The following is a 14,147-nucleotide window of genomic DNA, read 5'->3' as shown; positions in this document are numbered from 1 at the left end:
AACTTTCACCTCGTGCAACACGCGGATGGGAAGAACGAAAATCGGCAAACAAGAAAGCGTAAAACTCCCTCCATATTTCGTACAGCTTCGTTCTCTGTGCGGTACGCGCTGTAAGATGACGTAATTTGCCTGACCTTAACACCAGCAAGCGGCTGGTACAGGACTGGCTGTGCCGGTTTTACCATCAGCAAGCAGACATAAACCATCGATAAGTTTTTTACTGCTTATGACGGGGCAAAACTGTTCCTTTAAGCGCATACGTGTGTTTGTGTGTGTGCGTGTTTTGGTATGTGTGCAAGCATATTAAGATATTGATTTGAACTAGTGGAGATCTTGGTTTAATGAAACCATCCAATAAAAGGAGCGTAAACGCCAATCGACTAATGGAAATTTAAAAAAGATTATAACACATTTATTATTCAAAAAAAAAAAAAACAAAAAAATGATAGCAATATGGTATAAAAATAAGCTGTTGAATGCTGTGTACTGATGCTTCCAAAACCATCTGGCGTGCCGGTTGAAGCTTTGTTAGTTTTTTTTCCCTTCAAATTACATGAATAAAGACCACTAAGCAGTTGTTGCTTTTTTGCGTTTGTTGTGAAAACCCCTGCAGCATTTCGGTGCACGATTGATTAGCTGTCATTGCGAGGTCATCTTACCCACTTGTCCACGACTTTTTCTCCTTATCTCTCTTTCTCTCTATTCCTCTCTCTCTTTCGTTGAACGTGCGTTTTTGTTTTCATCGCACAGTGTTATTACCCCGCTAGAGATTCTTTTAAATCGATTGGAGTGAGGTTTGTTTTTTTTTGTTCTCCGACAACTTTCTAGCTTTTGGGACAACTTTTCAATCGACTGCACCAAATACGGGATCGGAAACAGTGCGTACAACCAGTACCCCAGAACAGATTTCAGTAATAAAAATGTGCCGCCTGTCCACCGTATGCTGAAAGTGGTAAGGTGACGCAATCAAATTCCATGTCGTTGATCTCACTCGGACCCTGCGGGCGTTCCATCAAGATTCTTGTACGGATCAACCGGGTCAAACATGTAGTGCGCATCGGGATCGTTCGCGGCACACTCCCCGAAACAGTGGCGGTATCTGTCACCGTGCGGAAAGCGTTTCTGTATATTGGTATCGATTTTATTGCTTCGACGGAACGGAGAATTCGAATCATCCCACAGAATTGTTGCGTTTGTTGTCAACAGCCAGTGGCCTGGGGTTTTTGGCATTCCCGCCTGACGTGACACAAGGGAGCACTGGTTTTGTCACAGATAGTGCTCCCGATTGTCACACCATTTCGCTCTCGATCGCACATTGGTGCCTCTCTTTCACGCTATCGGTACGAAAGTGTGAGCGAGGGGAAGGAGGACCATTAGCGATGACATCAACCCGGGCAACAGTTGACCACCGGGGTCAACCGGGTTAGTTTGTGGATTCCGTCATTGCTTTTCCTCACATTCTGCACGATGCAGCATGGTTTAGTAGCAGGGCAGCGAACAAACGAATTATCGAAAAGAGTCTCACCAGGGACGCCGGGATGAAAGTGGCAGCGATTGTATCATCTTCCAACACAGCATCAGACACGATTCGCCTTGAGGAGTGTTGTGTGGCGTATTACCAAAGGCAGTCCGATTTTGTTGCTTTCATTATTTGCCTGCCGGTGGTTGCGATAGTGTGGTGCAGACTTTCAAGCGATTTCTACGTTAAACACCCTTCTCTCTGTAGTGATGCAACTGTGAAACGGTTTGGTACTGCTGTGTTGTGTTTCGAAAACTTTAGGTTTGCTAGAGTGTTCAGTGTGTTTACACTTTGTTGTTGCCAAATCTGTTAAAACGATACTTTTGGAGAGAAACCTGTTTTGCAACAGGCTAGATATTTGTTGCGTGTAGAAACCGAGCAGCTTCTAATAGTAGGGAGTGGTACTTGAACGAAAAATTTGCATACTTGGATGGAGCTGCCAATGTGAGTCAGGTGAGATAGCCCGGCGACACAGCGTTCGAGTGGTGTCAAGGATAATATCAACACAAATAAACCACCTTGACAGTGGTGTTCGGTCAAATTAGTGAGATATTGTAAGCACGTATAAAGACACCATTTAGACATCATACTCCAACAACTCTTGGATTACTACCGTGTAAACATACTCGAAGCGATGAAATGGGATTGAGTGGATTTTGAAAGAATTTGAAGAGGACTCGATAATCATTAGAGCGCAAAGAGTATGTCTATCTAGTTTTACTGTATTATACATAAGTGCGGGATATAACAAGTAGCTGTATAATTCCTATAATGACTGCATCATCCTTATAGATCCTAAATGTAGAATTTGATAGAATTGCTCCTTTCCATTTGTTGCTCTACAAGTGTCAATGCAAATTGAAAAGTCAAATCATGGGCTTCCACCTGTGTGTAGACAATGTGTATCCCGTAAAAGAAAACAAATATACACACATACATTTGACACCCTTTAGCTAAGCTATCTTTCCTTTCTCTATTTCTCGCTTCCATCCACTCCTTCGTGCACCATCCAAAACTACAGAGTAGAGCGCTCGAAGGTGCGTGTATCGTTCTTCCAGAGCAGCAAACCGCAATCAATCAGTCCGCCGGAGTCGCTGCACCTGTACGGTGGGCAAAGTTTGATACATTTCGGTAGCGGCGGTACCGGTGGTAGTGGTGGTGTTGGCGGCTATGATAACAACAACTCACCGCTAGACACCTACATCACCTCGGCAGCACTCAACCAACAGTACGATTCGCTGACCAGCCATCAACAGCAGCACGCACACTTTCATCCGGACCACCGGGATCCCAACATGGCGGCTGTCTACGGAGGTACCAATGTGCCGCCGACGGTGTTTAACCGACAAATGAGGTAAGTGTTTGGTAAAAGACGCTTTTTTTCTGTGTGAATCAGATACAAGATCCTGACTAGTCACGCTATCCCGTTTATTCCAACGTAAACAAACATCCTTTCATGCTGGTTAAAGCGATATATTTGTAGGATAGGGTTTAGTGGGAAAGGTTTCCCTTTCCCAAACGATGCAACAACTTCATCTTCTCCAACTTATGTATCATCTAACACTGTTCACATACGCCACATTCTTGCCACTCTATACCGTTTTGAAGTACCTATCAACGATACCTGCAATGTCTATACGACAGGAAAGGGTTCTAAAAAGCGTTCAAAGCCTTGTAGTGAGCTTTAATGTACCGAATGTAGAGCAACAAGCATATTCCTATTTCTTTACATCTACTTCATTGAATATTTATTTTGTTTGTAAAGAAACGAACAAACCATCTCATGCATGAATAGCACAATCGGAGCAGACAGGTTAACCACCTCTTCTGTATGAAGCTTTTATTTACTCAATTCATTCGTACCGCACATCATGGACGTGCGACGAGCTTGATCGGTATTGCCTTGTCGGGACGCAATACCAGGTCCGTTTTAAGGCGGATCTCGTGCATGGTGTCACCGGGCAGTATACGGTAGAAGGAAACCATACGTACGATAGATACTTTCATCTCCAACAGTGCGTATCGCTGACCGATGCAATTCCGCGAACCGATGCTGAACGGGATGTAGTCGTATGGTCCACGGCGCTGTGTGCTTTCGTCTGAAAAGCGCTCCGGATCAAAGCGTTCCGGCTCAGGATAGACGGCGGGGTTCCGGTGAATAACGTAGATGGGTATGGTAAAGTCAGTTCCGGCCGGTATCGTTACTCCATTCATCTCAATATCTTCAACCAATCGACGACCGATGAATGAAACAGGTGGCAGTAGACGCAAAGACTCCTTCACTACCATGTCCAGATAGGGGAAGTTCTGGAGTGTACTGTATGTGAGAGGAACAGAGCGAAAGTCCGCCCCAAGCACATCCTGGATTTCTTGGTAGAGCTTTTCCTGGATCTCTGGATGTTTAGCAAGTTGATAGAAGGTGAACGCTATTCCGGAAGTTGTGGTGTCATGGCCCTCAAACATAAACGTATCCACCTCTTCTCGTATATCCAGATCACTAAGTGAATTACCATCAACTCTGACGTTTAGCAACAGGTCCAGGAACGTTTCCTTGCGCTTTGTGTAGAGGTTTTCGTCTTCGTGATCATTTAGAACCTCACTTATGCTGTTTCCTTTCTCCATCAATTGTTGGCGACGTTTTTGAATCACCGAGTCCGTGAACGCATGAAGTCGTCTAATCAACTTTCGCTGCTCCCAAGCCTTAGGCATCGTGTACCAATAGGTTTTAGGAAAGGATGAAAGCACATGAAAAATTCGAAGCAATATCAACTCACTCATACGCTTCACGTCACGCACGTACTGGTTCTCCGGGTGGCGTTGCGCATCGATCTCAACCCCCATGGACGTTTCGCAGATACTGTCGAGCGCGTACAGCGAGATCGGTTCGTAGATGTCAAATTCCCGACCAGTGTTTGCATGCTGGCGCAACTTCTCGATCAGTATCTCTGCCTCTTGGTTGAACACGTTTACGAAACTTTCCAGTATTTTGAAATGAAACGTTGGTGTGATAATTTTCCGCCGATGGAACCACTTCTCACCGCTAGAGATGAGCAAACCCTGTCCCAGCCATAGCTCGATGAAATTATACACCGAGGATTTTTCGGTCTTCTTCGCCATCACTACCTTCTCGACGTTGGTGGCGCTGCTGACGATGATCATGTGGTCGTTTAGTAGACCCCAGTTGAAGAGATCCTGTCCGTACTGCTCGTGCAGTTTGACCATCGTCTCGAAGATACCGGGTATATCATTTGCAGGATATTCCATCACATTACCCAACAGCCAGTGCGGTTTTGGGTAGTTAAAGTGTGCCGCAATTCGATGCAGCTCGCGTCGTTTTCTGTAGGCTTGTGTTACACCGTACACAATCAGCATGACAAGCAGAAATAGTACAACCGACATGTTGATAATTGGTGCTATTTTTTTGTACTTCCGAAGCACTACATCGACCGTTCAGACACAGTTCTATTTTACGTATGACAACACGCTGTACAGTTGGTTGGGACTTTCGCTGCAAAATCTTGAAGATGAGCATCATGGTAAGATTAACCGTGGGACTATAAAAAACGTTTCTGCTTATCTGTATTTCGTACTCACTGACTGTCCTTGATTGGTTTATAGCAAATGTGAAGGTACAGGGAAAAGGAGAAGGTAGAATGGACAAGGGACTTTGGCACTTACCTCATATCTTCAGCAGCTACTCGAGTTCCCGCACTTGATTAGGTTCCAGCACGTTTTGAGGCATTTTAGAGCTGATAAATGCAAGCTAGACACTGCTACCACCTTTGGATTCGTTCAGCATGACTAACAGTAATGGTTGTGTCGAACATTTCGAGTGTTTGTTATACACGTTGTGATACTGTGCTGATAACAGTTGAATGCACTGCGTTTTTGAAGGAACAACCAAAAGACGAAAATAAAGACAAAACTGGTTCGGAACAGTACCATTTTATTGACAACTATGGTCTCGGTTGGATTTTGATAGGTATACCCTTATCAGGACGTAACACCAGATCCGTTTTGAGACGTACCTGAGGCATATTTTCACCCGGCAGAATGCGATAGTGTCCCAACATTTTAATAATGGTAATTTTCATCTCCATCAGTGCGTATCGCTGACCGATGCAATTTCGCGAACCGATGCTGAACGGAATGTAGTCGTACGGTCCACGGCGCTGTGTGCTTTCGTCTGAAAAGCGCTCCGGATCAAAGCGTTCCGGGTCAGGATAGACGGCGGGATTCCGGTGAATAACGTAGATGGGTATGGTAAAGTCAGTTCCGGCCGGTATCGTTACTCCATTCATCTCAATATCTTCAACCAATCGACGACCGATGAATGAAACTGGTGGCAGTAGACGCAAAGACTCCTTCACTACCATGTCCAGATAGGGGAAGTTCTGGAGCGTACTGTACGTGAGAGGAACAGAGCGAAAGTCCGCCCCAAGCACATCCTGGATTTCTTGGTAAATCTTTTCCTGGATCTCTGGATGTTTAGCAAGTTGATAGAAGGTGAACGCTATTCCGGAAGTTGTGGTGTCATGGCCCTCAAACATAAACGTATCCACCTCTTCTCGTATATCCGCATCAGACAGTGGTTGCCCTTCAACAGTGACGTTTAGCAGCAGGTCCAGAAAAGTCTTCCGCTGCTTGTCACCAATCATGTCATTCTCATCCTCTTCCGATACCTGCCGACTAGGATTATTATTCGCAGCAGACAGTAACTGTTGGCGACGTTTTTGAATGACGGAATCCGTAAAGTCATGCAGCCTTCCAATCAACTTTCGCTGCTCCCAAGCGTTAGGCATCGTGTACCAGTAGAGTTGCGGGAAGGAAGATAGTACGTGGAAGATTCGAAGCAATACCAACTCACTCATACGCTTCACGTCACGCACGTACTGGTTCTCCGGGTGGCGTTGCGCATTGATCTCAACGCCCATCGACGTCTCGCAGATACTGTCGAGCGCGTACAGCGAGATCGGTTCGTAGATGTCAAATTCGCGGCCGCTTTTAGCATACGGGCTTAACTTTTCCACCAGCACCTCCCCTTCTCGGTTGAACACGGTGGCAAAGTTTTCCAGTATTTTGAAGTGAAACGTTGGTGTGATGATTTTCCGCCGATGGAACCACTTCTCACCGCTAGAGATGAGCAAACCCTGTCCTAGCCATGGCTTGATAAAGTCGTATATTTGTGACTTTTCCGTTTTCTTCGCCATCGCCACCTTCTCGACGTTGGTGGCACTGGTGACGATGATCATGTGGTCATTTAGCAGACCCCAGTTGAAGAGATCCTGCCCGTACTGCTCGTGCAGTTTGACCATCGTCTCGAAGATACCGGGTATATCGTTCGCCGGAAACAACGGCAACAATCCGAGCAGCCAGTGCGGTTTGGGACCGTTGAAATGGGTAGCCATTTTCCACAACCGCTGACGCTGCTGGTATATCCGCAGTACACCCCAAAGGGCAACTGTCGCGAGAAACACGAACAGCAGCATGATGCAGTACACGGTGCGAATGGGGTTTTGAAGGTTTGTTACGGTTGATAGCTGTACACACTTTGCCAAACGTAGACACTTTACTAATGGTCGAACGCATATCGTCCAGTAGGTTATATATTTGGAAGGTTTTTTTTATTGGTGGCTGTCTGATAATGGTTAGCCGTGGGGTTAGGGACTTTATCGCAATCTTCGCTATGTATGTTATCGTCTTATCTAGAATAATCCCTTCCTTAGCGTGCTGGTTTCCAGGGTGGCAAACCTGGTAGTAGTTACCAGCGTTTTGACATTTCAATTGTCATTTTGTGTTTAATTTTTTTCTCCTACTCGTCGCACCCTTTCTCAAGAGTGGAACCCAACAAGATGACTCTATAGCACCGATAAAAGACAGCTAATGCTCCAGCATGAATGCGCACGAGCAGCAACCTTCACATACGCAAATGGCAGAATCAGCATGACCCGTCTAAATTTCGTGTCCCAATTCCGGGCGTGTGCGGTCTGTCTTGCAAAATTTCTTTGAAAGCTAAAAAAGCGCACACGAAATAATGCGGCTTCATAAAATCAACATACCGCGCAAGGATTTTTATGTGGTACTTCTGTGCGGTTGGCAAAGCTACTGGATAAACACCATGCAACATGCATCATTCATCCATCGTGGTGTGAATTACTAGCTGCTCCCAAGACTCGACTGTACATATTTCATGCGCTCCACGGTGTGTTGGTGCTTTGTTTGTGCCGAGTCATTGCCGGCTCTATGTGCGTTTTTTAACTCATTCCCGTCAGATTATGACACACACCGGGTGAAATGTTTCACCATCTCATCGTTACGAAGGACAATGGAGACGCCTGGTGGTTGTGGTGGAATTTTGTTTGTTTTTACTTTCATTTATATTCGTTTCTGTTTTCACTGTAAGTTCTCATTTCCACCGCGAGGTGAGATGAGTCATCATGTTCGTGATACCTGTGGCATGGTTTTTTTTTGTTTTGCTTTTAAGAATAACGGAAATATATAGCACTAAATGAGAGAATTGTTACTACAAATTCGCACGAAATATTGCAATCTCTAGTGTCCCGGTTATATGCCCACGAATTCTATCTAAAGAGCAACAGTTTTTTTTCCTTGCATCGTCTTTCTACTCTCTATCTCTCACACACTCTCACACTTATAGTTGAAAATAGGCAAAGAAGTATGTTTTCTTACCGCTTTCCCTGTAATTGATATCCATTTTCACTCTCTGTAGTTGTATTACAATTTCCTTTCTCCCCCAGCTTCTAGTCTTTTCCTGTCACTTTCCCTTGGCTGACCCATCTGGCAGCAGAAAATGTGGGGCACTTGTACACGCGATCTCAAAATTCTTTGCTAAACGTTGGGTGGAAAACCTGCAGTCTGTGGTGCCTACACTACGTACACACTTACGTGCGCCATAATTTCGTGTGGTCAAGCGAAGAGAAAAGTTGTTTTTTTGGAAGTGTGAAGGAAAAAAAAGGTTGAAAGGGATGCATTTCTAAGCGTGCAAGGTAGAATACAAGCGAATTTAGCACAGTCGGTTGGGTTTCCTTTATGTCGTGACATTTCCTTCTGTAGAGAAAATAAACGAAGCTGTGTGTGTGTGTGTGTGGTAAAGTTTGGAGCTATAATGAAGGGCTATACTGTGAGTTCCATCCATCTCACAAGAATGTGTTTTTGCGGTGCTACAATGGAACTAATATGACGTTTGTTTACTATGGAGATAACTGTTTTTAATGGAGATTTTGACAGTTTTAAGAACTGTTATTAAGTAAACAGATTTTCCCTTTAATAAATATGCCTTTTATTCTAATGATAACAACTATATTACCGATACTATAATTTAACGTTTGATAACGTATGAAAAGTAACATACTGCAAAAATGGTAACTTAAATTAAAAATTTTCCCGTTGGGGTTATTAAGCAGTCTCTATTATGATCTTTGAATTAAGCTCTCCATATAAATTTCATGGAATGCAATTCCATCTTGGTTTTTGTTGTTGTTTCATTTTTTAACATTATTCGCATTGATAGGTTCAAAATAATCTAATAAAGTCACTCACGAAAGGACACACACGTGTAGGACAGTAACTCTACGTCCCGGTGTGTGCGTGCCTCGATGGATGTTGTTTATTCTATGTGATCCATTGCTGTGACGAAGATGACAAAAATTGTGTGCGCGCGCAGTACCGTTTGCCGTGCTTGTGTGTATGTGTGATTTGTTTGTTGTTTTTTTAGTGTGCTCTCGCATGAAATGAATTCGTTACTACGCCTAATAGATTCAGGCTCGTCAGTAGCTAAGGAACTCACACGTACACAAACACACACATCTGGCTAGTGTGCGATGAAATAGAGATTTTTCCGCTCATTTCCACACATACGGAAAATGCACGAAGAGCGAATGAAAATGAAGTGTATGGTGAGGAAAATTTCAGAATTTTTGCTCTGCCTCTCTCTGTTGCTCTCTCTGTAATTGTATCTTCCGCACAAAGGTATATCGTTGGGTTCTGTTGTGAGCACGAAGGGGAAACACGGATCGCGCCAGTTTTCGCACTACAGTCGCGTACCGTATGCAGACGCACGTACAACAGTAAACTAGGGTAGTGGCACCCTAACGCGCACACACTGCTAGCAGTGGTTCTGTTCTCTGAAACCCTTGCTGAATCCGTACCGTTGTGTCCTCTTCGTCGACAAGGTGTTGAACCCCGGGGTGCATCCATTGTTTTGCAAAAGCAATCAACTTATTGACAACTGTTCAAACTGCAAACGCGAATAATTTTGCCCGTTTGGGGTGTGTGTATGTGCTAATATTAAGAAAGTGAAACCACCATCACCGTCCGAGGAAAGTCGGATTGCGAGCGAAAGAGAGTGGTTATACGGTTGCGAGGAACAGAAAGGACAAGTGTCATTCCACTGGGAGCATTGTGATGGTAGTAGTGGATAGTGGAAAGTGTCAAAAAATATGTGCACCAATATGTAGAGCATGCTGCTGATTAACTTGATAAAAATCTTTAAAAAAACAATAACCATATAAACGCAATTGGGAGAAAACGCGCATCAGTTACAATTGTTGACAACTGTTGTCGGATTATTAAATAAGATTTTCTTATTTTTTTAAACGATAAAGCAGTAACCTACAAGCTGGGATAAGGGAAGGTTATGGTGGTAGTTGGTTAAAAAGAAGAAGCAAATAGCGCGCCAGTTCGATTTGTTCTGTTTTTCCTTGCTTCTCCTGCACATTTGTCACCGCTGACAGGTGATGTCAGGTTTCCCGGCATATATATGTATGTGAGCGCAGGCGCAAACACTCTCTCGCTCTATCTCTCGTCCTCTCTCTTCGAGACCACATTTTGGGTGCAATACGAACACGAGACAATTTATACGTTCGTTGTATTTAAACGCATTGGAAGCTACTTAATTAGTTGTGTTTATAAGACCGTGTTGGGTACTGTCGACTGTTTTTTTTCAGTTAGCGATGTGATCATTTGTACCGCGATGTGATCACTGGTGTACTGATGACCGTTTGACAGTTGGTTGCGAAAAAGGTCACTCGTGAGATCTAGCGTCGTTCTGTGAAGTTTTTCGCTTGGTTGTAGTGTTTGCTAACTATCAGTACACACTCCTCCACACTCTATTATATGCGAAATTATTAAATGACAAAAAACACACACACACATAAACAGTTTGACTAAAGAGAGAAACTTTTTAGTTGTGTGCATGTTTTTAAGGGTGAGACAGAGAGAGAAAGAAAATACAGAGAGCGATACAGTAATAGGGATAGTAATATTCGTACTCTGCTGCACAAAATCACTCTAAAGGTCAACGCGAGGAGGAGACAATAATAAAAATAATAATAGCAAAAACAGATACAAACGAGAAAAATAGGGCAATAAATCTAGCATACCGTTACGTACGCTTCCCTTACCCTTTCCAACCCTTGTTGACGATGATGATTGTTCGGTTTTTTTTTCTAATGACCAGCAGAAATTAAATTGATCCTATTGAATCATGACAACGTGTGTATAGTGTACGTGCTCGGTGAACTCTTGAACACTTCAATCAACCGAAGTTCAGCGGGGTTTTCAAAATACAAATAACGGCAGCAACAACAACCATTCTCCTACCGCTGCTGTTCAACAATCAACTAACTAGCTGGCCAGAAAAGGAAAAAAAGAGCGAAAGATTAAAGGCATAACAATGCTATTGTCTATTCTTTAACATGTTCGTTTGTTCGTTTATACAACACCGTTGAATGCTATGGATGATTGGATAATCTTCTATTGACACCTGGCACTCAGTAGCGGATCTAACGGTGGGCGGAGTAGGCGGCCGCCTAGGGCCCCGTCGTTTGGAGGGGCCCCGAAAGACGACGGAACATTTCATACGTAACGGAACCCGAGCAGAAACACCCCCCCCCCCCCCCCCGCTCTTCTACTACTCATCGAACTCGAACACCAGAGGCCCCTTTAAAACCACGAACGAACGTTTTCCAAAGAATCATATGGATAACAGGATCGGCGGTGACGAGGTTGTGAATTTGTTGACCTGCCAGGGGCCCCTTTAAACCCAGAACGAACGATTTCCAAGGAATCATATGCACAGCCGAGGCCCCAGCGCTGTGAATGGGTTGTTCTTCCTTGAAAACCATATGCACAGCTTTGCGAGTGGCTAACGGTCACTGAGCACCCCCCCCCCCCCCCCCCCCGCCTTCATCGTTTGCGGAGTTGTAGGGGCCCCGAGCACGTACAGTAGGGGCCTCCAAAAATGACTCCCCCCCCGGTCAGCACTTTTCAAAACAGTTCAATTCTCGTGTTTTTGTCAAAATTCAGTTTCACGACAGTTCCACTATACTTTTTTGGGCCCCAATTACCATTCCGCCTAGGGCCTCCGGCAAGCTTGATCCGCCACTGCTGGCACTACCTGCCAATGTGTTTGTTACTAGATGTCAATAGCAATACGTACTAACTGAAGAGACCCAATGACAGTAAATGTCAAATTTCCGGTCCGATTCATTCGATAAGAATTCAATCAAACTCACTGTTTTGCTACCATGACAATGTTATCGTTTTGGTGGGATATTTTCAAGTCGTGAAAAATTAGCGAACAAACAACCATACAGCACAATGATCTGTAACTCCAACTGTACCAATGTGTGTCTCATTTTGGCATATTTAGTGTGCGTCCTTGCTCAACCACACCACACCATTCGTAAGGGACGGTGATTAAGTTTTTATTTCATTTTCCATTCCCCCTTCCAAACGTTGGAATTTCTACACCCTCGTACCTCCGCAAAGTATGCCTTGTCACACACATTCATCTAGCCGAGTTTTTCTTCACCCACCATATAATTATTTTGCCAAATGCGTGCACGTTTGTTTGGGTTTTCGTTTTTCTACGCTCAAAACGGGCGATCATACAGGTTGATGAGATGCAAACTGCTAGAAATGTTTCCATGTGTGTGTGTGTGTGTGTGTGTGTGGTTTTGTAACGAATTTAGACACGTATGGCGCGCAAATTGTGGAAATGTGGACATAAAAAACGAAACAAAAAATAAAAATCTGTGCCAAAGCGTGTGCCTTTTTTGGGGGGTTAAGAAAAGAAGCGTTTGAAATAATCCGAGTCGCACAATTTGGTCAAACAAAAAAAAAGCGTACGGGAATTTCATAGTGGTGGCGTTGTGTTTTACTTCGTCCCTGTGACCCACTGAGGATGGCTAAAAATATGACACAGACTTAAATCTTGTGCGTATATAATGCTTTGTTGCGTTATTTGTTTTGAGGTGTGTGTGAAATGAAGATGTATTTAAGCTTTAAAGTGATATTATGTGTTAAATCTCAAGATGTGTTTATATCTCAAGATATTATAAATAATTATTAAAATCACTTGCATTCAACACAGCGCATAATAATGTTGCATAAAATATTCGAAGTGAAGAAATTTTAATCAAATTTTTGTTATAACGATGGAGACGCCCAGTGCTCGTTACCTTAGGGGAATTGTGTGAAGAAAAACAAAAGCCGTACAGTGTGAGCGTAACAAACGAACACGATAGCGTGCATAAGCACCCATAGGTCACATGTCTGGAGGGTTTACACAAACACACAGGACCTGGCAATAGTTACGGCATATTTTAACTGACGGCTGTGAAAGCGCTTTCCCGTTGCATCCGGAAGGGAAGGCAAAACAGTGTCGGTCCTGTGTCCTCCGCAGCTAATCCGATTGTGCAACGCGGTAGTGTATCTGCTGGTGGGGTGACAGGAAATAACAAAAAAAAAAACATAAACGAACATTCCGGCGTGTGTGTGCGAAAGAAAGCGATCCCTAACGCTCCGACAATGGTAAACTCGACGGTAACGACACCGTCCCAATCGCACGGCGGTGCACTGTACTACGTGGTGGAGGTACCACGCGAGGAATATCTGAAGGAGTGTGCCGCCCAGGCAACGGCTATTGCTAGTGCCGGCGGTTACCCAAATCCCTCCTACCAGGCACAGTACGCTGCCCATCACCAGCAGTTCCAGAATGTACCGAACACGACCATCCTCGCACGCCTGAACAGGTGGGACAGCGTGTTTTGAGTGCCGTTCCCTTTTATAACCCGTGCATACTCCGCACATCATGTGTTTTTTTCTCTCTTTTCCATTTCTACATTTTTCCATTTGCTAACAAACGGTTATCTGATCGGTTTTTGGTTATTGTATTGTACTCAGGTTTTTTATGCTTCTTTTTTTCTACCCTCGTATGCACTAATATTGATTTTTTGTATCTGTTTTGTTTGTTTGTTTTTAGCACCGAATCCGGCTGGGACAATCCATTCAGACCGGGCGGAGACCTATCGAGGGAAGCAGATGAAATAGTCAATCTGATCAAAGGTACTTCAGAACGGGGAATGTTAAGAAGAGAAGACGTAATGTTGGCTTTGACTGGTTTCTATTTTTTTTTCTCTCCCCCGTAGGTGGCAAACCGATCACACCTACCGGCGACCAAAGTTTAGTGAACGGAAGTACTCCTAAGGATAGTCACAGCACCGACGACCCAGACACGACGGTTGTAGATGGTGCGATAACAAAGCACGAGGTGCGTACGTGTATACCGCATCAAAAAAACACTATTTTGACCGTTAGAGAATAG

General features: G+C 44.1%; 3 protein-coding genes across 4 annotated transcripts in view; 1 reads left to right on the top strand and 2 right to left on the bottom strand.

The window, feature by feature from the left end:
* LOC125764778 (serine/threonine-protein kinase minibrain) overlaps window positions 1-14,147 on the top strand; it is a 62,851-nt gene that overhangs the window by 43,446 nt on the left and 5,258 nt on the right. The window contains exons 5-7 of one of the 2 annotated variants that reach the window (XM_049429353.1): window positions 2,541-2,873; window positions 13,806-13,888; window positions 13,972-14,093. In XM_049429353.1, coding sequence (XP_049285310.1) covers window positions 2,541-2,873; window positions 13,806-13,888; window positions 13,972-14,093 — 538 coding nt within the window. The remainder of the gene's footprint in view (window positions 1-2,540; window positions 2,874-13,805; window positions 13,889-13,971; window positions 14,094-14,147) is intronic. The other variant, XM_049429363.1, reaches the window with a different exon arrangement.
* On the bottom strand, window positions 3,074-4,918 carry LOC125764892 (cytochrome P450 4d2-like). The gene has a single exon (XM_049429546.1). The coding sequence runs from the start codon at window positions 4,916-4,918 to the stop codon at window positions 3,389-3,391; it is 1,530 nt and encodes a 509-aa protein (XP_049285503.1). The 3' UTR covers window positions 3,074-3,388.
* Window positions 5,476-7,854, bottom strand: LOC125764883 (cytochrome P450 4d2-like). Its single transcript, XM_049429534.1, has one exon. The coding sequence runs from the start codon at window positions 7,006-7,008 to the stop codon at window positions 5,476-5,478; it is 1,533 nt and encodes a 510-aa protein (XP_049285491.1). The 5' UTR covers window positions 7,009-7,854.

This window comes from Anopheles funestus, chromosome X (genome assembly GCF_943734845.2).
Source record: "Anopheles funestus chromosome X, idAnoFuneDA-416_04, whole genome shotgun sequence".
NCBI lineage: Eukaryota > Metazoa > Arthropoda > Insecta > Diptera > Culicidae > Anopheles > Anopheles funestus.
This window is presented reverse-complemented; position numbering and strand designations above follow the sequence as displayed.